Source organism: Sceloporus occidentalis, unplaced genomic scaffold (assembly GCF_023333645.1).
Source record: "Sceloporus occidentalis isolate IW3139 unplaced genomic scaffold, rSceOcc1.0.p SCAF_3, whole genome shotgun sequence".
Taxonomy (NCBI): Eukaryota; Metazoa; Chordata; class Lepidosauria; order Squamata; family Phrynosomatidae; genus Sceloporus; species Sceloporus occidentalis.
In genome coordinates this window covers 38,074,042-38,100,040 of record NW_028316983.1, presented here as the reverse complement: position 1 = coordinate 38,100,040, position 25,999 = coordinate 38,074,042, and the positions used below count along the sequence as shown (strand labels likewise).

Here is a 25,999-nt window from a genome sequence, read left to right as displayed (position 1 = left end):
TGAGTTATGTCTCCTCATGTTATGGCCAAAGTATGACGACCCCAGTTTAATCATCTTTGCCTCAAGGGAAATTTCAGGTTTGATCTGTTCTAGGACCCACCTATTTGTTCTTTTTGCTGTCCATGGTATCCTCAGCACTCTTCTCCAGCACCACATCTCTAATACATTTATTTTCTTTTTGTCCATTTTCTTAATTGTCCAGCTCTCACATCTATACATGGTAATGGTGAATACAATTGCTTGTATAATTCTGACTTTCATGTTTAGTTGTGTATCTTTGCTCTTTAGGACCTTTTCTGGTTCTTTCATAGCTGCCCTCCCCATTCTTAATCTTCTTCTAATTTTTGACTGCAATCCCCGTTCTGATCTATGTTTGATCCAAGATATAGGAACTTTTTTATTATTTCTTTGGAGTTTACCACATGAAGGAGATTGGTACTTTAACCTGTGAATATCCCAGAAAAATCACGTAATTACGCATAATGGTTTCACACAACATTCCACAAAACCCTGCATTAAAGAGGTCAAAAAGAAGCATTAATGCACATCTTTTTACTTTTGGGATTTCAGTGACAATGCATTTCTGAAGTCAATTTATTTATGCAATTGCATGTGATAATCATTCGCACAATTACTTACCATTTCCACTTCATTTGCGGGATGCTTTAAATGTGCTTTAATCTCTCTTTAATGTTGAAATCATTCCCAGTGTGATAAAATCCATATGTCCTCATTGTCTAGTTTGAATTTGTTAAGATCCCTCATGGTAATTCTTTTTTGTTTTCTTCATGTTTAACAGTAAGCCTGCCTTTGCACTTTCTTCCTTGACCTTCCTCAGTAGTTGCTCTAGGTCTGCAATGTTTTCTACTAATAGTATGGTGTCATCTGCATATCTTAGATTGTTGATATTGCTTCCTCCTATATTCTCTCCTCCTTCTGTGCCCAAGTCTGCTTTTTGTAGAATATGTTCTGCATACAAGTTGAAAAGATAGGGTGAAAGGATGCAACCTTGTCTGACCCTTTTGTCAACTGGGAACCATTCTATTTCTCCGTATTCTGTTCTAACAGTAGCCTCTTGTACTAAGTACAGATTCCTCACCAGGACTGTCTGATGTGTTGGCACTCCCATGTCTTTAAGGGTGGTCCATAGCCTTTCATACAGTAAATATAGTATATAGAAAACTAACTATACTATCAAAATCTATAAAGGTAAACCCTGAGATCAATATGTGCTTGGCCTCAGGCCCTAACAGCCTACCCAATTAGAATGTTTTCCCAGAAGAGGTTTAGATGGACTGTTGCTGGCTTTTAAATTAGCTTCATGTCAATTGATCTTGTATTCACAGGAGGCAGCATGCAGGGCAGAGACTCTCCTTCCAAAGGTGGAAGAGGGCTTTGAAAAGTTATTTTTGAGTTCTGTAACTTCCTGAATCTTCCAGCCAGTGTAGCCACACTGGATGAAGGATGCTGAGAGTTATAGCCAAAAAAAGTAAAATTTCAAAGATCCAAGGAATAAATTTCTTTGATGGGATAAGGCATTTTTCTTACAGAAGGAAACAGGAAACACCTGTGAGAATGTATGACTAGAATGTAATGGTGCTAGATGTTTGGGATTTATTCCCTGAATCACTGATTATGAACCATGCAGGCTGATGCTCCTGGGAACAAAAATTCAAAATTTTTGGAGGGCTGAACTCATTATATACCTAATAACTTGTGGTCTGTTCCCTGTTGAGTTTTTCATAGAATCAACATTATGAAACTAAACAACAGCAGATGGCCTACCAGAATTGGCTTTGTTCTGTTGTACCCTCCCCACATACAGCATATATCATGGAGCAAGAAGTGGGTTATATTTCTGATGTTGGTGGATATGCTAGGAAATCTCATTAGGAAAGTGAAGCACATACAGCAATACAGTAGTGCAGTTGTGCATTAACTGGGACTTTGGGGATCCAGTTTCAAATCCCCACTGAACCACTTTTCTCTCAGCCTGACCTACTTCACAGGGTTGTTGTGGAGATAAAGAGACAAGGAGGAGGAAGAGGAGAAGGAGGATGAGGAGGAAGGGAAGGAGGTCATCATATAAGTGTAGCTAATAAAGGAATAAATAAATAATATTTTTAACAGCAACATTTTCAGTGTACACACAATATTCCTATTTCAATGTTCTACTTCTCTATTATTGATGCAATTATAGGTTATCGTGTATACATTCAATGGAACATAATGCACCACTTCTGGTGAATTAGGCAGAATGAGGCTACTGTAAATAATAATTAGCTGAACTGGTATTGTGCGGTGTTGTTTTTAGAGTTACATAAGTACAAATTCTGTGAGATCACATCTACGTAGAGGTGGCCTGGAGGCTGGTTGCCAGTTCTGCTTTTGTCTGGCAAATATGTTGGTTTCCATGGAGAAATTTTAGAGTCTCTATTTTTTTTTTCTTGTACAGTACACACCTTTAAAATGAGGATTAGATGATTCAGAGCAGGAAATAAATCAAAAAATTAGCACATAGATCAGCCAAAACAAGCATAAAATAAGAAGTTCATCTACTTAACATTGCTTCAGAACTTGAGAAAATTTACTTTTAGGACTACAAATCCTGGGTTCCTCAAATCAACATATTTGAATTGTAGTTTTAAAAAGTAACTTGTCAAGCTCTGTTTCTTTGTGTGTCATATTCTAGCTATTAACCAATAAAAACTCAAATTATAATTTTATTCACTATATTTCTATACTACTGTACCACTGAAGATCTCAGTGGAGGCTCCTGTATGCATTTTATTGTCATGGCACCGCTGTAAGACTGGTTGCACTAAAAGATCATGCTCGGCCTAAAGTGATTTGGTAGCCTTTATGAGTTAGATTTGTTAATCTATTAATCTAGACTAATCTAAACTATTAATCTAGATTCTTAATCTGGATGCTAATGTCTACACCAAACTGTTTCATGATACATGGTGAGGCCTTCTCTGTCATTAGCCAGTGTGAAGCAGCTTTCTCAGGCAGCAGATTAGGGGTGTTATGAAAGGGTGGCAAATGGTTAGCCATTTAATTCATACCAATAATTGTGGTTCAAATAATTTAGTCATACTACATCTTTCCTGCCAGGAATGGGTCAAAGTCCCTGTTGTGGGATTTTCTGTCTCTGCATCATGTTCTTGATTTGGATACAATGCAGCCTGACTTGGGTAGGTGAGAGGCACCATTTGATGCTGTACTTGAGTACTCTGGAAAAATGTTACTTTTTTGGGACCCCATCTCCCAGAATTCCCTTCCGGATTAGCAGGGGGATTCTGACAGTTGTATGCCAAAAACGTAAAATTCAGGTAATGTCAAAAGATAAGAGGATTGGTTTGGTCAAGTTGCAAAATCCCGTTTGATCCTTTAAAGAGAGGTAGGGGAGATTGAAGAAGGAAGCACACACATATATGATTATGCACTTCACATATTAAAAATACTTGCAGCATTGGTCTTAAAGCAATATGAATCTCATATCAAGGGTGTGTGCAATCAGAAGTAAGTTATGCCAAAACTGGGTTGTCTTTTAAAATTCACCCTGCAGGGTGTCCTGTCCTGTCCTGATACGCAAGAAGCAGGGCACACCCTTGGTGCTATTTATAAGAATGGCAATCCAGGCTCTTAACCATAACAGACAGACCAGAAATAGGAACTCTTCCAGGCCAGGTAAGCAAAGTCCTGTTTTATAGAGTTAAGGGAGGGCAACTAGCAGGGCAAAAATATTTGCTATGAAACAAAATTTAAAACTATGAAGCCAGGAAATGCATATGATTTCCCTAGTGATTGTGTATTTATTTCCCTAATGACTGTAAATAAGAAAGAGAAAGAAAGAAAGAAAGAAAGAAAGAAAGAAAGAAAGTGTGGGCAATTCTCAACCAGTTTGTGCTAAAATGTGAACCAAAAGTACTTTATCTTAACATCAAAATGGGCAATTAGTTGCAATGTTATTAAAAACCCAGTGGCCATCTATCTTCTAAGAGCCAGCATAATATAGTGGTGAGTATGTTCCATTACAGATCTGGTTCAAATCCCCATTCAGCTGTGGAAACCCACATGGAAACCCACATTCTCTCAGCCTTAGAAGAAGGCAAAGGCAAATCTCTTCTGAACAAATCTTGCCAAGAAAAACCTGTAATGGGTCACTGAAATTCAGAAGACATACAACAGCAACATCTGTCTTCCTGCATTTCAGAAAAGGGGGGATTTATTTAATTTTTATTTAATTTATTGATAAGCTATCTTTCTCCTGATACAGGGACTCAAGGTGCCTGATAGCAAATTGAAAACAGTACAAAAACATTTAATAAGTATAAATATAATGTTTAAAAATAATTAAACAATTTATAAAGTTAAAAACATTACATATTCAAAAAAGTAACATGTATTTTTAAAAAATGATATACAAATTTTAAACTTTGAATCACACAGCATTTAAAAGCCCAACTCTCATCAGTCTAAAACAAACTCATGGCAAAAAGTGTTTTTACCTGCTGACTAAAGGACAGCAGGGATGGGGCCATCCTGGCCTTTCTAGAGAGTCTGAGAATAGCCACCAAGAAGACCCTCTCCTTTGTTCCCACCAAGCCAAACTGAGAGGGTGGTGGGACAGAAATAATGGCTTTTCTGGATGATCTGAGGTGGGATACAGACAGCCGCTTTGGGCCAGCCTGCACCCGCCCCTTTCCTCGACGGATTGGGGCCTCAGCTGCCAAAGCAGCAGCCCTAGAGGCCCCGATCTGCTGCTTTTCCTGGCCTTGGGGAAGCGGAAAAATGCCGCTTCCCCGCAGCCTGGAAAGGAGTGTCCTTGGGGCTTCATGCCCCAAGGACACCCCAACAGCCTCAGGGAAAGGGAGAAAGGGGCCACTCGGCCCCTTTCTCTCTGTGTTGCTAGCGCGGCCATTTAAAGGCCATGCCAGCGATATGCGTGGTGCAAGGAGCTCCAAAACAGAGCTCCTTCTGGTGCCGCTGAAAGGGCGACAAAGCGCCCTGCAATGGCACCAGGAGTCACATCCACGCCACGCCATTTAGCTGCGGCGCTGCCATGACGTCATAATGGCAGCGCCCATCATAACCTCATAATGGCGGCGCTGCCATTACAATGCCGCGGTTACGTGGTAGGGTTGCGGGGGGATTGGAAAGGACACCCCGAGGCAACCGTAGCATGTATCCAGGCTGACGCTTTGCGCCGGTCTAGATACCACCTGAGAGCTCTAATGGGCTCATAAAGGGAAATAACCTGGGCCCAAGCCATATAGGACTTTATAGGTAAAAACCAGCACTTTAAATTGTGTCCAGGAACGGACTGGCTGACAGTGGAGCTGTTGCAACCAGGGAATTGTGTACTCCTTATGGCCAGCTCCAGTTAACAACTTGGCTGCAGCTCTTTGGACCAACTGAAGTTTCTGAGCACTTTTCAAAGGCAGCCCACCACCAGAATACATTACAGTGACCAAACAGGATGGAACCACGATATGTTCCACCATGGCAAGATCCAACTTCTCAAGCAACAGGAACATTTGGTGCACTAGTTCTAACTGTGCAAAAGTGCTCTTGGTAACTACCAAAGCCTGGACCTCCAGACTCAGAGCTGAATCTAGGAGTATCCCCAAACTGAAAACCTGTTTTTTCAGGGGAAGTGTAACTACAAGTAATACCACTCCTGAAAATATAGGTTTGCAGCTATAATAGCTGCACAAAAATCTTCATATGTAAACTCAGTTTCCATTGGAGTGTAACCCATCTCACACAGGCTGAGTTCCTATTCCCTGATCTCTGTTTTGACTGACCAAGAGCACCTCTGTCTTTTCTGGATTAAGGTTCAGTTTGTTTGCCCTCACTGAGTCTATTGCAGCAGCCAGGCACCAATTTAGCATAGAACAGCTTTCTTTGAATTTGGTGGAAATGAGTGAAAGAGTCAGCAACAGTATATTGGTGACCCCTGACCCAAAGCTCCAGACAACATCTCCCAGCGGTTTCACATAGAGATTAAATAGTTACCCCATTGGCCAAGGAGTCGAGCAGAAATCCACCAGCACCACCTTCTGAGAGCTCCCCTCCAAGAAAGAACAGAGCCACTGTAGAGCAGTATCTCCTTGCCCTTTCCCAGAGAGTTGACCCAGAAGGATACCATGGTCAATGATACTGAAAGCTGCTGAGAGGTCCAGCAGAATCAACTCTTCCTGTCTAGTTCCCTGCATAGGTCATCCATCAAGCTGGCAAAAGCTGTCTCTGCCCCATAACCAGGTCTGAAACCAGACAAATGGATCTAGATAATCTGTCTCATCCAGGAACCCCTGAACTTCTGAAGCCACCACACACTCTAGTACCTTGCTTCAAAATGGAAGGCTGGAGACTGGCCTCTAGTTATCTAGTATAGTAGGATACATGGCTGGTGTTTTCAGAATCAGTCTTACCACACTCTATTTCAGGCATTTTGAGACCCTGCCTTATTGAAAAGAGGCATTAATCACTTACTTTTCCCACTCAGTAAGTCCTGCCCCGGCCTGTTTAATCAGCCAGGAACGGCAATGGTCTGGTACCCATGAACTGAATCAGAGTTTGTTGAATGCTGAACTGGGGATTTCTTGGTGTAGAATATCTGTTTCCTAATCTTGGTTTATAAATCCTGCATTTATATAAATGACATGTAAATGCCTTCTACAGATTGCAAGGTAATGATTCTGGAATAGGAGAGAAGCAGAACTACAGTCCATCCCAGTGGAGTACAGAGGGTTGATCAAGATTGATTAAAGCTGGATCAAGACATCTTTCTTCCTGAGGCAAAAGGTAAGATAGTGCCCCCTTCTACATTCAGAAGTGAAGTTCATTCAGTGTTTGCAGTGGGATAAGAGTCCTCTGTCACACTTAAGCAAAGCAGTAAAAATTAGTCAGTACAGGACAGGACAAGCCATTGTGTCACAGAGGTTTATCACACAGAGATTTTTAGAGCTTTTGCAGGTCAATTCCAACGTGACTGAGCTTCCAAGGATGAGCATTCACATCAGAATGTGAATGTGTTATCAGATGCCATTCCTTTCTATGGGAGCTCCTTGTGAGGTGCTTCCACAGTTATTCCAAAGTGACCCCTCATTTTGGTAAAACCGGAAAAAAAGTGCCTTCACAGAATTCGCTTCCAGGCTCACTTCGATTGCACTGCAAATTGGTCTGGTGTGGAAAATCACTCCGATGTCACCCCCCTCTGCATCCTGCTCTATCATTCACCTCCTCCTCCTTCATGCCATCTTACCACCTCTGCCACCCTGCAACCCATCCCATCATTCCCATCATCCTCTGCCTTCTCCTGCATCCCGATCCTGGCCCCAGGGACCCCCAGCGAGCTATCCCATCATCCCCTGCCTTCTCCTGCATCCCGATCCTGGCCCCAGGGACCCCCAGCGAGCTATCCCATCATCCCCTGCTTTCTCCTGCATCCTGATCCTGGCCCCAGCGAGCTATTGCATCATCCCCTGCCTTCTCCTGCATTCCAATCCTGGCCCCAGGGACCCCCAGCGACCTATCCCATCATCCTCTGCCTTCTCCTGCATCCCAATCCTGGCCCAGCGAACCCTAGCGACCTATCCCATCATCCCCTGCCTTCTCCTGCATCCCAATCCTGGCCCCAGTGACCCCCTGCCATCCATCCCATCATCCCCCGATTGCTCCTGCATCCCCATCTCACCCTCTCTGCCAAACTGCCATCTATCCCATCATCCCCTGACTGCTTCTTCACCCCGATGAAGTATGACAGCTAAGGAGGGAGCAGGGAAGGAGGACAGCATCCAGAGCCCCGCTGAGGATGTGCAAGGGTGCCAATTCGAATCGTTGAACCCTCCGGTGTGGCAATACAATGTGCACTCACTCCCCTTTGCTTGAATCCGCACCACGTAACTTGCTTGGAGTAGAACTGACTCCGCTTCCCCCTCAGTTCGGAAGGGCAGCAGAAAGGCAACCATGTGTGGTAAAACATCACATTTTAACCTTAATTCGCATTTCTAGACAGGAGTGACTCTGGATCTGGTGTGAAAAAACATCACTCTTTGCATTGCTAGAACAGGAGTGACTGTGGATCTGAACTGCAAACCCCCCCACGTGTGATAAGGTCCACAGTCCACTCTCTTCCTACAGAGCAATGGCCTGGAGGATCTGGAGGAAAGGATAGGAGCAATATCACTGCTGTTCCCAAGCATCTGTCATATGAGGTGGTAGTATCACCTACCTAATGGAAAAGCCATCTTTGATCTGAGTGATTTGCAAAAAAAAAAAAAAAAAAAGGGGGGGGGGCGGGGAAGAGTCTCCAGTTCTTTCAAATTATACAGATGAAATGAAGACATTTTGGGGAGTGGGTCATTGTGTAGAAAGAATGTAATCTTTATTCTGTTCTAGTACTCAAAACAAAATCCTGAGTTCAGCATTTTTAATTCTATGGGTGTGTCTTTTTACACAAAGATCCAGCTGGTGGATCCCAAGCTTCTGGTGAAAGAAACAAAGTAGATTCCACAAACTTGATATTTGCCTACAATTTTCCCATCTTTTGCCATCAGATAACTCCACTTGACAGAAATTTTGTGGAAAACAAACCTTTGGTGCTGTTGTGGAACTCTGTAAAATATGGAGGTGCATAAAAGACTGCACCACTAATTGTTGCATGACTCAGGTCTAGCAGGTTCCTGCCATCACAATCTCTAGTTCTGAAGCTTTTTGCTTCAGAAATACTACTTTAACTCAGATGCAAATGTATGAACATTAAATTAATTTAACAGGTGATATTAATAATCAGCTAGCAGCCCTTTCCGTGGGTAGCAGGCCTTGTGCTAAAGGCAGAGATCTTACATTGAGGAGATGGAGCGTAACTTTATGCTCACCTTGTTACATGATGCTTGTGCAACACCATCTTATCAGTGAATTGCAATCCCAAATGCCCACTTGCATCTGTGTGGGCAATGCATAATGACCACTTATGCACAACAGATGCTGCATGCAGAATTCTGCTTCCACAACCCTGAACATGGTGGTTATACATTGCTTTTGTAGGGGAACTTCCTCATACATAAGATACCAACAGGATTTTAGCCAGTGTAAACTTTGTAACTATTATTACTGGCTTTGATGTAGCCTTTAAAAGCCTTGAGGCAACCTTTTTCTTACTATGACTTTCCCTAGTTACAGGTTGCATACCCAGTCATGCAGTGTGCTGCTGAGAAGAAAGAAGCTTTTATTGTCACTCGTGAGATCCATGCAGGCAGAAAGAAGATCCCCTTGGGTTCTATAGGCTGTTTTCTGGAGGGGAAGCATAGCATGGGTCGCATTGTTGACCTGAAATCGAGGCCAATCATAACCCTGATGAATAGCCTTATCAAACCTCTCAGCCGACATGAGGCCGGCCTCTTGCTCACTATTGAGAGCCCACAAAAAAGGCATGACTTGCTTTGCAAGGAACAGCTCTTCGCTGCTATTTGCTGCCTGCAAATCCATGATGTGGTGCGTGTGAGATATGGCAGAGTGGTGACAGTCGGCACTGTGAGAAGCTTCTGGGAACAGTGCAAGAAGCCAGGCAGTGGAGAATTGAAGATGCTTCTTATTGAGGTGGAGCTACTGGTAAGGCCATAACAGACTTTGGTTTTTAGGTATTCTGGATGCTATTCTGAAATCCTTGCAATGGACAGCATTCAGAAACAAGCCCCATCAACTTCAGTACAATGTTTGCTCAAGTAACTGCAGATAGCATTGCAGATTTAATGACATTATTATAGAGCAAAAGTCTTGTTATTCCCTTTCCCTGCGGGGTTCAGTCTTCATCTGTCAGGAGTGGTTTGATTGTGTATTCCTTCATATCAAGGGGTTGACAGGATGTCCCTTGTGGTCTCTTTCAGCTCTATGATTCTATGATTCTTTGTACTTCAACATCTGGCTTGGAGGAAGGGACTCTTTTTGGGCCGGGGGACAAATTCAAGTTTGGAAAAGGTCTTGAAGGCCACATTCCCACAGTGTTTGGGAGTAAAGGCACAGGGTGGTATCAAAGCCAAGATGGGTCTATATACCGTTCTTACCAGTCTTGTTGAGGACTGAGTATCAGTACAAGAGCTTTTTGGACTGCAAAGTACAGTTCATTTCCACGTGTGTAGAACTATAGCTTCCTCATCTATACAATGCCATGCTTCTTGCCCTTTAACACCCATGGTCACCATTTTAAAATACTGTATATATTAATTTTGGAAAAGTAGAATTAAATCTAAAATAAATCAGCATTATCAGTGAACTAATAATAGGACTCTCTCTCTCTCTCTCTCTCTCTCTCTCTCTCTCTGTATGTGTGTATATATATATATATATATATATATATATACCTATTAATATGTATAGATTTTTAAAATTATTTCCAGAAAATGCCAGTAATAATCCTTCTTTTCTCTGTTTCTCAAACTGCAACAGGACTCAGAGACTATTTCCCTCTGTGACCACTCTTCTAGGCTGAAGGTTGATGCAAGCAAGATCATTACTGTTAGCTCCAATGTTACAAGTTCCATTGGATATCAAGAGATTGGGCAAGAATCCCACAAGAAAGGTGAGAGCCAGTGAAGCATTGTGGGAAGAGGACTATCTCTTTTCCCCACTGCTTCATATTTTCAATTTTTACAATATTTACAACAAAGATCAGCGTAGATTGTAAATGTTTACAATATTTACAACAGAGATTCCAGATGCTGTTCTGATATTCTTACAGCAGATTGCATCCTTTACATGTATCCTATACTTAGAGATAACTGTACTCTAATTACTTAGCCGTAGAACTGGCGAGGTCACCAATAAATTAAGTTCTGCTTTGTTCAGGTGCAACTTTAGCAAGGCAAAAACATGCTAAAAATAACACAAGGAACTCTCAAATCTCTTTCAGTAACACAGAGAATGTTATGATGCATCTCTAGGATATTAGCAATCCTCTGTTTACTTACTTAAAGTTCTCAGGACCTTTTCACACTGTGTAATTCCAGCTCTGTGATTCCTTTTAACTGTCATAGCAACATCCTGTGGAATCCTGGGATATGCCATTTAGAGAGAGGTATTTATAAAGATACTGTTAATAAAACGACTCACTGCCTAACATATCTCAAAACTGTTCTTCCAGATGGCAATCACCTAATCCAACACTTGGCAGAAGACAATGCTGCAGTAGCCTGGGAATATGAAGTCCTCAAGGAGATGGAAGGTGCCATGAGGGGCATTCAGGGACATAGCAACTCCTGCTACCTAGATACAACACTCTTCAGGTGTGCCCAGCATTAGCTTTAGATGGAGCCCAGTTCTGTGGTCTCTTCTTCACTCTACACTGCTTTCTGGAGTCCAGGACTGCCATTTCCCCCCATCTACTGAAAAATGGCCAGCTGGATGAAATAGAAATTCTCTGAGAGAGATTATTATCTCAGGAACAGCCCAGTGGCTAGACCATCTGAGACTTGTAGCAGTTTGTGGGAGCCATTTTACACTTAAGAGCAATTCTGAGCATCTTCATATTTCAGCTGATAGGTTTATCATGTATTATGTGTTTGTTTCTTTACAGTTTATTCAGTTTCTCCTCTGCTTTGGATAGCATTTTGTATTCTGTTGAGGTAGATGACAAAACAGCACAGCAAATCCTGAGACAACAGATTGTGCAGCCCTTGAGACAGTGAGTTCTGCAGCATTTCTCAAAATTTGGTCTTCATGCTTTCAGTGTGTTATTTATTATTGTTATTTATTACTTATAAACTCAATGATATGTGTATTGGCTGATAATGGAAACCTTTTCATGGAAGACAATGCAATACTTTATCAAAGCTTGGAAGTTTGTTATTTTGGTCTCCATCTCCCAGAATCCCAGATGTCATACTGGCTGGAGGTTTCTAGAAGTTGTAGCCCAAGTTGTTATTTCCCCAAGTTTTGAATATCTATGAAATACTAGAGCAGTGGGAGGCAGAAGCTAGACTGAGATTGAACAAGTAACCTCTAGGTAATTTGCTATAGATCATTAAGAGTTTCTGAATCCCAGATAGCAATTTTCAGAGAGAGATAGCTGTTCAGGTTTGTTTCTGTATAAAAAAGAAGGTAGACTTCTTGTGACACTTTTGAAAGCATGTCTTCACAGACCAAATGAAATGGTTCCCTCCGCCACACACTCCCCACAGTAACCTGTCTTCATGATGTATAGCCAAATCCCCAGTTCGCATATGGACTGTCTTCATGACATAAGGCCAGTTCTGCACTGAATCCATGTCTTTCTTCCCTTAAACTGGCTTACTTTTTGCTCTGGATTTTGCAGGAAAATAAGAGCACAATGATGCCAGTCAGCTATCTGTACACATGTCATGCTGTGTCAACTGGCATTTGAGGGAGTGATTCATGCTGCTTACACGAATCACTCCCTCAAAGGTTACAGTAAGGTGCCCAGCCATGTGACTGGCACTCGGCACATCATTTCTGATCTCAGAGGGAGTGACTTGTGCCAGTGGTGGCAGCAGGTGACACTGCAGGATACGTGTATAGACAGCTGCCTGGCATTGCTATAGAGTGTGGACGTAACATGGGGAATCCAGGGCAGCTCTGGGGCCAGAATACTCTGGAAGCAGTCTGGAGTATTCTGGCCAGGATCCAAACCGATATTCTGACTGTTCCTGGAGTATTGTGGCCAGGACCCTGTAATTCAGTATTGATATTACAGTGAAGTGTGGGGAAGTTACTGTCATAGATTCTAAATAAAAGAAAAGTTGGTTTTCAGGTTGAAAAAAGGGACCTGTGTAAATACAATCTTAAAGGTGCCCTTGGATTTCTTTCTTCTTCTTTTTTTACTCTAAATTGTTTAACAATAGCAGAAACAATATCGCACACTCAAGAAAACTATTAAATATTGCTGAAATGAAGAAAATATCAACCTACTGCAATCATGCAGAAATCTACAAAGAAATCTGGATCTACTCCCATCTAATCTTGATATAGTAGGGGGAAACTCATGCATTTCTGAACCTCACAGAGTGATCTTGGGTAGGCACTATCTCTCAGGCCTACATACCTCCAGGGTTGTAATGAGGATAAGGGAGGGACATGGAGAGCCATTCTATCCCACTTTGAGCTCATTGGAGAAAAGGCAGAATATCACTGTAATACATAAATAAAACATGATAGGATGTTGTGGACCTGTCTTTTCCAAGGCTAGTTTCATTGGGAGAATCTAGGCATTCTGTATTTAGCCAGAGAGGCAATACTATTGCAGACATAATAATATCTGTAGTTATACAAATTAAGCATGGAAAAGCAGGCATGCACAGAACAACTAGTCTTGCAACATAGTCTGTTTGGTAAAGTTAGCCTTTTGGATTACAACTCCCAGAACCCCCTAACTAGCATAACTAGTGGCCATACTGGCTAAAGAATTTGGAGTTGTAATCCAAAAACTATATCTTTTCCAATCTCTGTCAGTTTTTTCTGTATCATTAGCCTATCCTTCCAGCTCTGCAAGGCATGTGCTTGCCAAATTATCCCCAAAACTTTCAGCTCATAACTCTTTCTCTGGCTAAATCCCAAACTGCTAGAAAGCAGGAACTACCTGTACTCCTAGTTGATCTGGATTGTCTAGCATTCATTGGACATGGTGAAATCACTAAACAAGTAAGGGTAGCACAAAACTCATATACATGTATTAACCTTATCAGGCATGGCTATGTTGGAGCTGACAACGTGATGAACTTGAGGAAATTGCTAAGATGTGACAGTTTCATTACAGAAGAGAAAGGTGAGTGATAATAGCATGATATTGTATCCAGTGAGGGACAGATCTATCAAACTTAATAGGTCAAACATCACAGAAATAATCCACTTTGACATCACTTAAACTGCTCTGGTTCAGTGCTAGGGAATCCTGGGAATTGTAGTTTATTGTGGCACCAACTCTCTGACAGAGAAGGCTAAATGTCTCACAAAACTACAGTTCCCAAAATTCCCTAGCATTGAGTCAGGGCAGTTAAAACAGTCTCAGACTGGATTGTTTCTGCAGTTTGTTTTGGATCAGAGATTCTGGATGTTGTTCTGATATTCTTGCAGTGGATTTCATCCTATACATGTATCGTATACTTAGATATAACTGTATTCTAATTACTTAGCTCTAGGATTGGCAAGGTCACCAATAAAAGAGGTTTTGCTTTGTTGAGGTGGATTGGACCATAGAGACTCTTTTCCAGAATGACATTATCCCCATCCCTATCCCCATCACCACCAAACTCTTTCTCTCTTGGGCAAAATTAGGAAAAGTTATTGTTTTGGACAATATTGTTATGTACAAAGTTTGTACATAGATTTTAGGAATGATAGGGTTTTCTTTCTATTTTTCAAAGTTATTGAGCATTATTGAGCACAAATGGCTTGGGCCCAGGGTACTTGGAGGACCGCCTCTCTCCATATAATCCGCCCCGCACTCTCAGGTCGGGCGGGAAACAACTTTTGAGAGTCCCTGATACGAGATATGTGGTGTCTGCACATAGGGCTTTTTCTGCTTCAGCCCCGCAGACCTGGAACTCTCTGCCTGACGAGCTCCGCTCAGCCCCCTCCCTGGAGTCTTTCAGGAAAAATCTAAAGACTCACCTCTTTTGTCAAGCTTTCCCCCATGTTCCTTAATTCCATTCTTCTCCCCTTGTGTTGCTGTATTGTATTGGATGTAATTGGTGCTTTGGTTTTTAACTGTTTTTAACTGTGATTGAATGATGGATATTTTTATTGCTGTACTGTATTGTTTAATGTGGGGGGGGATTTCTTTCTATTGGATTTTGTAGTTTCGGTATGTTTTTATTACTGTTGTAAACCGCTATGATCATGGGAATAGCGGTATACAAATAAAGATTCATTCATTCATTCATTATTTGTTTCTAATGTGGAACACACTGCAAGATGGGAAAGCTGGTGCAGATTTTCAGCCAAAAATTGTGTTTTGTTTCTCATCTTTGTGCAAGAGTTGTTAACTGGGTCTATCCATTTTGAAGCATCTCAGACAAAGGAGCCCTGGTGGCAAAAGGAGCCCTGGTGGTGCAGTGGTTAAATGCCTGTACTGCAGCCATTCACTCAAAACCACAAGGTTGCGAGTTCAAGACCAGCAAAAGGGCCCAAGCTTGACTCAGGCTTGCATCCTTCCAAGGTCGCTAAAATGAGTACCCAGACTGTTGGGGGCAAATTAGCTTACTTGCTAATTAGCTTACTTGCTGTTCACTGCTATGATCTTTGGAATAGCGGTATATAAATAAAAAACAAAAACAAAACAAAGCTAGTTTCTTAACAGTTCCTAATGGTATTCTGTCAGTTGCACTATATGTAGTTTTTACTTATATCCCTTCTCTTAAAACATATAGAGCCCTGGTGGCGCAGTGGTTAAATGCCAGTACTACAGCCACAACGTTGTGAGTTTGATCCTAGGGCTCCAAGGTTGACTTATCCTTCCATCCTTTTGTAAGTCAGTAAAATGAGTACCTAACTTGCTGGGGGCAATTGACTTACAGATTGTAAACCGCTTAATGCTGTGTTCACAGATAAGCAGTATAGAAATATAAATGCTATTGCTATTGCTAGATCTATCATGCAGATACTTTGAAGTACCGTATATACTCAACTATAAGTTGACCTCATGTATAAGTCCTGTAATAAGTCAAGGATAAAAACTTAGCAGCATGTAACAAAGGACGTAAAGGATGAAGCAAAGGAAAATGATGCTAAAGATCTTTAAAAATTTTGATACGCATAACTCTTTGTGCTCACCCTAAAGGCTGGATGGATGAGGTAGTAGAGAGGGTTGATGCTTCTTTTTGGTGCTCCAGGAAGAGATTAAGCTCTCACCTTTCACTAGGGCATGGTTCCTTTTTTGATAAGAGTTAAAGTACAGTATGTATATTGACCCATGGATAAGCCAACCCAGATTTTTTGGGTCAATTTTTTTACTAAAAACTCTAGACTTATACATGACTATATAAAGTATTTGGATAATATTTCTATAGCTGAGGAGGAGGCAAATGAGGGATGCTCAAAGAGTATTTCAGCTACTTTCCAACCTCTTCTGCTCTTTTAATGGCTATTCTGGTTTATAGATCCAGAGGAATTTTTGAATGTTCTTCTAGGAGAGGTCTTGGCTGTAGAACCTTTGCTCAAAATTAGGTAAGTGTTCATTTTGAAAAAATGCTGTCTGAACTTATCATGGGAAGTGTCTGCCATTATGGTGGAGATGTTAACTTTTGAGAATGATGAATTCTGGTATAATGGCTTAGGGTAGAGCTCAGATCTGGCTAAGTAGTGCTGCCAAGAGGGAATGCAACAATCTTAAAGTGGGTTGGGATGGATCATAGTGGTTCGGGACAGCTTGAGAAGACAGAGCCCTGTAGTTTTGGGAGAGTCAGGGAAGAAACCCAGTACAGAAGCCATTTCTTTCTCTAGTACAGCTTACAAATGGCTAAAAAGGGAGCATTTTTGACAGCTGACCTAAAAGCAAGAGGTCCAGAACTTCAAAATGGGATTCTTGGGGAGGAAGAGGAGGAGAACAGCTTCTACAATCCCATGGCCCATGTTTGCTGGGAGGTTTATTTATATATTTAGTTTATATATTTCCTTTCTCCAAAGTAGGCCCCAAAGTGGATTCTAGCAGCTCTAATTAAAACAAAGTCCAATCTACGGGAAGAGGCGGAATATAAATAAATAAATTGTTGTTGTTGTTGTTGTTATGGAGCAAATAAATGGAGCAAAATAGAGAAGAATAGAACACATACTCTCATTCCATGAGGACACCCACTAGTAGCAAAACTATTTTTTCTTAGTCAGTTGGTAACCCAATTTGGGATTACGCAGTGGTAGAAAAAAGCAAAGCCAAACCCTGGGATAGACAGAGTTGCCTTAATTATCAGGAGTGATGAATTGCTCCATTCCTGTCCACTTGGACCGAATAATAGAAGGGAGGAAAGGATCAGAGATGCTGAGTATCTGTAACAGGCTGGTGGATTGCTCTCTTCTAAAACTTTCTTCTTTTTTCTTTTTTCTTCATTCCTGAAGTTGGCTGTACTCTTGATAAATGTGTGCTGCTGGGTTGAGACAAATGCTTGCTTTGATCCTTTCAGTTTTGACTAGACTTACACAGTATTACCAAATATGATTGTCCAGCTCTGTATGTGTGTGGTCATATCTATAGATGCAGTCATATATTCCTTGAGCTGCTCTTGTTGTAATAATAATATCTCATCTTTTCTCCACAATTGGGGTTCAAAGCTGCTTACAGATGTACCACAGTACAGCTCCCATCATGCTCTAGCATGATCCATGGCTAGGCTGACTGAGATGATGGGAGTTTTAGTCCAGTATATTTTGAGGGCACTAGATCAGGGAAGGCTTGTAGACATACGTTTCTGAACAACTTTCTCATTCTTTCTTCACTGGAAAAATCTAGGGCAGACAATGAAGTACTTGAGTACAATTGCTATCAGCTCCTTACAGAGAACGATGCGACAGTCAAAGTACCTACTGTGCAGCAGCTACTGGAACGGTCTCTACTCTCGTATGGCCTACGGTTGCATGAGGTACATAATGGCCGCTGGCAACATTGTACATATTGGGGCTAGGGAGTTCCTGGTTTGAGCACAGTACCCTTTTTCTTAGTCTTTCATCAGTGAATTTCCCCACACAGCTCAAGGAAGGTATACAATGAAGGAGTTGATAGGGATGTAGTGGAAAAATAGAGAATTGCAAAGAGAGCCCTATAGAGATTCCCTGCACCCATGTTTGGAATTAACAGAGCTTGGATAAATTCATTTCTGGATTCACAGCTCTCAGAATCCCCCTGTCAACATGGATTCTGGATATTGTAGTAAGAAAAATGAATTTTTCCAGGGTCTGGGAAGATGACCTCCTTAAGTCTTCAACAAGAGTATGTTGTAATTATGTTTTGTTGGAAAATACCTTATGTTGATTTTGTTTGATCTGATGACACTTCTGTATGTTGCCATTAATCCCATTCTACAGAAGGGAAACTGAGGCTCAGATATATTGGTTTGTCTGTGGTCCTGTAGATGTTCCATAGCTGACGTGATATTTAAACTCAAACCTTAGTGTCATAGGGCCTGAACAGACAGGGCAAAATAGAGCTGCTTCGGGTCACTTTGGAGGTATGCTGTTTAAATTATGCATGTGTCCTAAGAGGCCAGAAGGCGCGCCAAAGCCACGCTCCAGTCCTAAGGAATGGAGCACAGCTTTGGCGCAGCTTCCGGCCTCTCAAGATGTGTGTGTCATTTAAACAGCATACCTCCAAAGTGACCCAAAGCAGCCTTATTTTGGCCTGTCTGTTCGGGCCCATAGTCAGCCGATATCTGCAGTAGTGATGAAGAACCTGCAATCGTCCAGATGTTTTGGGACTTCCAAAAAACAGTCCAAAAACAGGGAGGTGCAGTCAAACAGATTACATCAATGTACGATTAATAGAAATCCAGGATTTTTCAGATTAGAGACCTTTATTCTTGATATTTGAAACACCTTAAAACAAAAACAACAATTAAGGCAGGAATTTTTCTTTTCTTTTCTTGTTCTGTCCTGAATCAACTGCTGCACAACACCTTAAACAATCTTTAAAGAGATCCTTCTCTTCTAGGTTCCTTCATGTTTCATCCTACAAATGCCAAGGTTTGGGAAGAAGTTTAAAAAGTTTTCATTGGTATATCCTTCTTTACATCTTGACCTCACAGGCTTGGTAGACCAAGGTAAAGAAGTCCAAAAGCTGATGTTTTGATGTTGTTCCTGTCTGTACATTTATCATTGTTATCAGAACCCTTCTTCCACCCTTACAAATGTCAGTTTTATAATCCTAAATTGCTGCATTTTGCCACAATACTTTACTCTTTAAAGCTCTCCTATCTCTTCTGTTGGTGAGTCCATGACTTCTTACCTCCCCAAAGGCCACAATATTGTGCTTGAAGGTAAGTTTCACTAAACTCAGCAGACCTTATTTATAATTACCAGAGTGTGGAGGTTATTTGGGGAGGGGGGCTATAGCTCCCCATTTCCCCAGATGGGGGATTTAGGGAGTTGTAGTCCAAAAATGTAACTTTCCCATGGTCTAATAACTACATACAGGCTATTAAATCTGTTTTCCACATGATTTCTACTTCAGTATACCTGTTCCCCAACCCACCCTGTGGGCCTCTGGTATTTTTACAACTTACTTGGCTTTTGCTCTATCATTATTAAATTTTCCCAGCAGGGGGTGTGTTGTTTCTGTAATAATTAACACACTCAACACACTGTGCTGGTGTTAAATAAATGTTAGGTTATAGGTTTGGTAGAAGTACCTTCTAGTTGATCTGGAAGAGAGGGCAAATTAACATGCAGGGTTGCTTTTCAGAAGAGATGTCTATGGATTCAGAAGACAAAATGAAATGTTTGTACAGCAAAGAAGAATAGTAAATCAGCCTTTCCCGAGTAGATGCCCTCCAGATATTAGGCTACAAGTCCTATCAGCCCCAGCCATCATAGGTATATTGTCTACAGGGAGGAATGTATGTTGTAGACTAACATGGATGGGAGGTGCCAGGTCAGGGAATGCTGTCAGGAGGACATTTACTCTCAGGTATGAAAGCTGTAGAGAGTCGGGCCTCTGCCACCTGCCAGATGAGTTTCAGAGTCCTTGTTATGATCAGGGCCAAGTATGGACAGCTGTCCAGTGGTGTGAGAAGCAATTTGTATTACAGTATTGGCCTTGTTGCATTTGCTGGGGACTGGGGAAAAGATTATGAAGGCTGCAAACCAACTGAGAGACTGGATTTTTCTCTGTTGCTAAACTACTCGTGCAATTCTCATAGCTTTTAGGGGGGGAATGGGTCACGCTTATGCATATTGATTTTCTCTGTTTGCTTGTAACCTTGGGAGCCCATTTTCTGTGAGCCTCACCTCATGGGTGCCCTGTAAAGGGGGATGCACCTTAGCCCAAAGCCCTTCAATAAAGTTCATGCTATAGTTGTAACATGTCAGAATATGCACCAAAGGAACCCTTGGAGGGGCCTGGAACAACATCCAGTTCTGGTATGAAAGAGAAGCTGTTATCATTTAAGACTCTAATAACCCTGAATTCTTTTTATGATTGTAGCTCCCCCAGTGTGTTGTGTGTGTGATGGGCAGACTGAATATGGATGTTCATGGTGCCAGCCTGATACCTTCCTACACCCAGAACACATGAGATTGTTCAGGACCATTTCTAAGGTAACAACAAGGACATAATGTCAGTAGGACCAGAGCAGCAAAAACTGCTACCAGACAGGAGGCCAGCCCAATGTTTCCCTGAAGTGTTAGTCTTTGTATATCTCTGAATCTGATGGGCAGAAGGTAGATGTGAACATATTTATAGGTCTCTGGATGATCTGTGGTATATTTGCAAGGGTGTATGAATGCTGATAGTGCCAAGCAAAACAAAGTTTTTTTTAAAAGCCTCTACTGTGACTGGCCATGGCTGCTTGCTCATCACTTATATCTTGGCCTCCATATTTCTCACCTGTGAAACAGCAATGTTGCCTTACATGTGATTTCTGGGTACCTCTATTGCCACTTTAATTTTGCATTTGAATTTCTGCCCCATAATAACTTAAGCTATACATTCAAATCTGTGTTTATGAGCTGCAGTAAACAAATAGCTCCAACCCTCCCACACCAATTTGTGGACATCAAAGTTCTAATAAAGAAATAAAGAAAGTAGACTTCACAATCCATGGTCTGCCCAGCTTGATTGGACCCTTAGTTATAGGTTTACCTTTTTTTTAAAAAAAAGGTGATAAATGGACTTCAATTGGCAATGAAGGCCTTTCCCCACAACTCCATAGCTTGCATATCTTCATACCTTCCCAGCAACACGTATATACAGAAACCACACAATTCTCACTGCTGAGAAACTAATTTTTTCATCTATACATGTCAGCTTTCCAGATTCCAAACTGGGCACAGAGGACTCAAATTATCTCAGGCAAAAAACAAGTGTCTCGTTTACAGAGAGCTCTAGTTACAGTGGAAAGCTAGCCATAGGTGCTTGTTAAGACTAAATGAGACTGAAGCTGCTCACAGAGCTAAACTGCATGGATTGGAAGTGATGAAACTATACTTAATTACACAAAATCAGAGCAACTGGGCTATATCCAAAGTTGAAGTAGTGGAAAACATAAGAGGCAGCAGTGTTCTGCTAATAGGATTAAAACAAAGAACAGAGAGAACATCTAGCCCAATGATGTTGCAATGAGCTCAGACGAGCATAATTCAACTCTTTCTTCCTTAAAATATTGTCTCTTGTTCTGTATTTCTGTATATTTCAAGGATTAGTACTGCCATGTGAACAATTTAAATAAAAAATAAATGGAAACAAGTCAACAGAAGAAAATAATATATGAAAATCAAGTTATGATTATCAATGTCGAAGAACTTATGTTTTAATTTGCAATTGAAATGAGACTAGCATCAGCATAAACCAGGGCTCCAAGGAGAGGACATTCTTCAACTGGGATTTGACACCTATCCAAGGCTAAAAATAGTTTCCACAAGTGGTAGACTTTCTGCTATGGGCATGACCACACTAGATAAAACCCAGGAGGCTATGTGCTATTGTAATAGGCAGATAGAGGCAGAATTATAATTTATTTTTAATGTTTATTTCATCCAGGCACATTCTCCTCAGACCAGACTGAAGCGTTTGTGTAAAGAACTGAAGTCCAACAGCCCTTCTGCTAAGCAGCACAGACTGGATCTGTTTGCAGTTCTCTGTATAGAGAGCAGCCATTACGTAGCTTTTGTTAGATACGGACCTTCTCAAAAATCCTGGCTCTTCTTTGACAGCATGGCTGGCACACTGAGTAAGAAAACCTTTTTGAGACATATTTCTGCACTTTTTTAAAAAAATGAAAAATGTTATAAAAGTGAATTAGGAGACAAGTAATATGACAAACGTGCCATTTCCAAAATAAGCTATCTGAGAGTATGTAGTTGGAAAATTTAGACCAGGACGTGTTCAGGAAAATGGCTGATCCATGTGGTTGATGTGGTAATTTAGCCCATGCCAGCTCCTCCAATTCAAGCAGTGAACTAGACAAATGTGCATTGCACTGCCTATATACTATGTTTAATGTTACAGGAATAGCTGCCTTCTCCTTTTCAAGGGTGAAAGCATTATCCTAAAACCCTTGATATTAAACCATCAAATCATAATTAGGAGAAATTTCTGTGGAAACACTACCAGAGTAGCATGGTCCAATGTCAACTTTAAGAGTACTTTTTAAACCATATGATAGCTAGACTTCAATGAGGAGTCTATGAAAACATGTGGCTGGATTGGGGCCATGGCAAACAGATGTGCAGCCCCAATCCAGCCAGCTTCTGCCCCAAATAGGAATGGAAAAAAATCAACTCCTATTTGGGGTGGGAAAAAGCCTCCCCTTTGCCTCTAGATCCGGCTTTTTACTGGCTCTGAGGGTGTGTGGTGTCTAAACACCACACCCCCAAGCCGCCCGGAAGCCGCTCAGTGGGGTAATTGTCAGTGCAATTTCCAGGCAACTTGGGATGTGGCATGCGGTCCTCTACCCATGATACTCAAAATGTTTCAATTTCTTACAAAGCATTGATTTTAAAGGGGGGTATTTTGATTCATGTCTCAAAAGCTGTGAGCTGAAGCCTTATATTGACCCATAGCAGCTGGTTGATAACCCGATGCACACATTGAATTGAAGATCTCAAGCCCATCATTTTTTTTATGAGATACAGGGCAAAAAACAGACTTAAGTGAACACTTGACACAACTCTGTGTTATAGCCTGCTCTAGTATACTTTCACTTTTATCCTCACTTTTCAAAACTGTTTTTAATGCCCTTGACCATGTTTTTCTTTAGAGAATGAGAAACGAACAAAGATTCCTGTGGTAAAGGCCTGCCCTCAGATTGGACACTATTTAGCTATGGCACCAGAGGAGTTTGCTGCTGTGGATATCAACCAGATGGACAAGCTTTCCAGAAGATTCTTCTGTGATGCTTACACATTCATGTACCAAGAACCAAAACACAGCTCTTACAGACAACAGGACAGAAAGTGATGTCTTAAAAAGAAAGACTTTAAAGGCTCACAAGGACCAATCTGTTTCTTTAGCAGACAGAACCACTGACATGGCCAGAAGCTAGACTTCCAAAAGTAGTCAGCTTTAGGTTAAAGACATTGGTTTGTGTTATAGCAAGTCAGTGCTTTGAATGTCAAATCTCCAGGGCAAAACAACAACATGGTCATCTTCTAGACTTCTCCCCTGGCACACAAATTGGCATCACATTGCTGGACAAGTGTTTAGTCATCTTCATTGGCTAAGCCTGTAGATGTGTTAAATCACCATGTTCCAAGAATGGCCAAGGATGAGAAAGTACCATCAAAACTGGGCCAGATTGCCTGTAGAAAAGCCTTTGGAGGGCAAGTTAAGGTGAAGCTCCTTCTGTATTTTGATGATTTCAAAGACCCAACTGCTGTTTTATCATGGTGTGTTGCATCCTTCCAAACATACAAGGCGTTGGGGAAGTGACTTCTGGGAAGAAGTATTAAAGAAGCTACAAATCAGCATCAAAGAAAGTCTAATAAGCCATCTCACCTGCTAAATCCTTAATTCAAAGTGCTCTATATTAATCAAATAGTGTCAGAATTGTTTCTGACTTATTCATTTGAAACAATTACCCAGTGTTGTCCACGGCTCAGATTCAAGACTTTTTTGGGAAATGTATGATAAAAACCTTTATGGGGTGGCAGTGGTTTTTATATATCCTCCTCTCTCATACGCTGAAAGAATACCTAAGAGGGGCGATAAGGCTATGTAGGCTAACTATACATCATTGTGTATAATAGCCACAGCTCCTCACTGTCCATGCATATGACTAGAACAGGAAACGGCTCTATCCCTGCATGGATCATTTTCATACAAGGGAGAGCCCTAGCCCCATCAGAGTTGCTTCTCAGAAGAACTCTGCATGCATAAAAGTCTTCCCACTATTACCCAAATAATGACAGGGGGAGGGGGACTGGGGGTTCCCACCAACTGTCAGGTTACTTCAAATATTGCAGAAATTAGCTTTTGCAAGTGGCTTGGGTAAGTTTTGAACAGTGTGCACCAATTTATACCAGTACTAACTGAAGAGGACTCCAGGTCTTGGGTGAATCAAGGTGGTTTTATTTAGAAAAATGCAGAGGACACTCACAGAGACACAAGACAACAGTTCAAACAGACACAGCATACAAAGCTAAGTGAAATGGAAATATAGAAATAGGATAGTTTATAGGGATTGGCAATGGGGTTATAATTACCTGACTGATGAGAAGACCACGGGAAGCTGGAGTGGTTCAGACTGGGAGGCCTAAGGATGACACAAAACATACACAGTGTGGGTGTGTATGCAGGCTGTGCATGCAGAGGTTAGGTTTTGAAACTATATTTATACCTTAAAACTAACTCTGAGCAATGGGTTCTCTGGTCAGGGAACAAGGACTGGATGTCTTTTCTCAGGAAACAAAAATGGGATTTCGTACTGGTTGATGGCTTTTAATGTGACAAAAACTGTGATTAGACCAGGATATCCCTGAGGCAGATGGACGGGGAAGTTTGTCTTATGTTTTGAGAGGAAATGCAGATTTTTTTTTGGGCTATGTGGCCATGTTCTAGAAGAGTTTATTCCTGACGTTTTGCCAGCATCTGTGGCTGGCATCTTATTCTCTGAAGATGCCAGCCACAGACGCTGGGGAAACGTCAGGAATAAACTCTTCTAGAACATGGCCACATAGCCCAAAAAAACCCACAAAAAACTATGGATGCTATCCATGAAAGCTTTTGACTTCACATTGGAAATGCAGATTACTTGGGGGAAGGAAGAAGTTAATATTCATCAAATATCTTGTTTACCTGGATGTCCACATGCCTCAGAGACTTTTTCCCCCTGAAAACCTGACGTAATGTTTCTGAAAGGTCATTGATCTCTCAAAAACATGCTATCTCCAGATATGAGAAATGAAAATATGAAGACTCCAAATACAGTGTGGTTATGCAGGGGTGTGTAACACCATGAAGATGAAATACACAGGAGCAACATTGTTTTTCAGCATGAGATGTGTTATATGACGCTCTCCCAATTTCAAGCACAACTTTTCCCGAACTCTTTAGAGCCAAGAAAAAAGAAAAGAAAAAGTCATTGCTTTTGGTTGCTGTTCTAGCTAACCAATAAAGTTTTTAATGAAAACATGTACCTTCATTGGATGAACACGCATAAGTCCTTGGGGAAAGAGTCAGAGTGTGGGAGGCAAGAAATAGTGCTGAAGAAGCTAGAGTCCACAGGCACAACATATCCATGGGAAGAGTTCAGTTCACTTGGCTTGCAGCTTGAAAACTGGCTACTCATTCATACAACAAAGGTTCCCCCTCAAGGACAAAGGCAGAAACCAAGTTAACAGCTTTATTCAGTTGCTAGGTAACAAAATCTGGGCTCATCTTTTTGGGCTGAGAAGCTAAGAAATCCCCCCTTCTGCAGCAAGCCAATGGTCAGAGAATTGGTGATGTGGTGAAATCATGCTAATTCCTAGCTGTGCTTGTTGGGAAGCAACTGAGCCATAAAACATGTTTCTTTCAATCCTAATTCTTTTTAAGCCCACCTACTTTACTGAATCTGCAAAAGGAAAAACCACCTACTCCTACATAGTATAATGCTCTAAAATCAATATTAACTTGCTAATCCTATGCTTTAATTTTAGCATGTAGCAGGCATTCTAGCAAATTAAGTAATGTGAGTAGAAAATTATCAGTATTTTAATGAGTTAATTAACTACTTATATCCAAATTCTGGCTTAAACTATCATGCCTCTGCTTAGTTTTTGTTTTGTTTTAAAATATAATTAAAGAAATATCATTAGTATTGATGATTTTTTAAAAGAAAAGATTCAAGTTTTGAAAAAA

The 25,999-nt window shown here is 41.2% G+C and overlaps 1 protein-coding gene across 1 annotated transcript; it reads left to right on the top strand.

Annotated features, from left to right (window-relative positions):
* The first annotated feature begins 6,799 nt into the window (after positions 1-6,799).
* LOC149315768 (ubiquitin carboxyl-terminal hydrolase CYLD-like) lies at positions 6,800-23,778 on the top strand. The gene is made up of 12 exons (XM_089514053.1): positions 6,800-6,813; positions 9,187-9,621; positions 10,456-10,588; positions 11,150-11,291; positions 11,582-11,689; positions 13,707-13,786; positions 16,119-16,185; positions 17,462-17,591; positions 18,656-18,764; positions 20,147-20,259; positions 21,701-21,890; positions 22,920-23,778. Exons 2-12 carry the CDS (start codon positions 9,208-9,210, stop codon positions 23,117-23,119), a joined length of 1,686 nt encoding a protein of 561 aa, XP_089370179.1. The 5' UTR covers positions 6,800-6,813; positions 9,187-9,207; the 3' UTR covers positions 23,120-23,778.
* Positions 23,779-25,999: the final 2,221 nt, after the last annotated feature.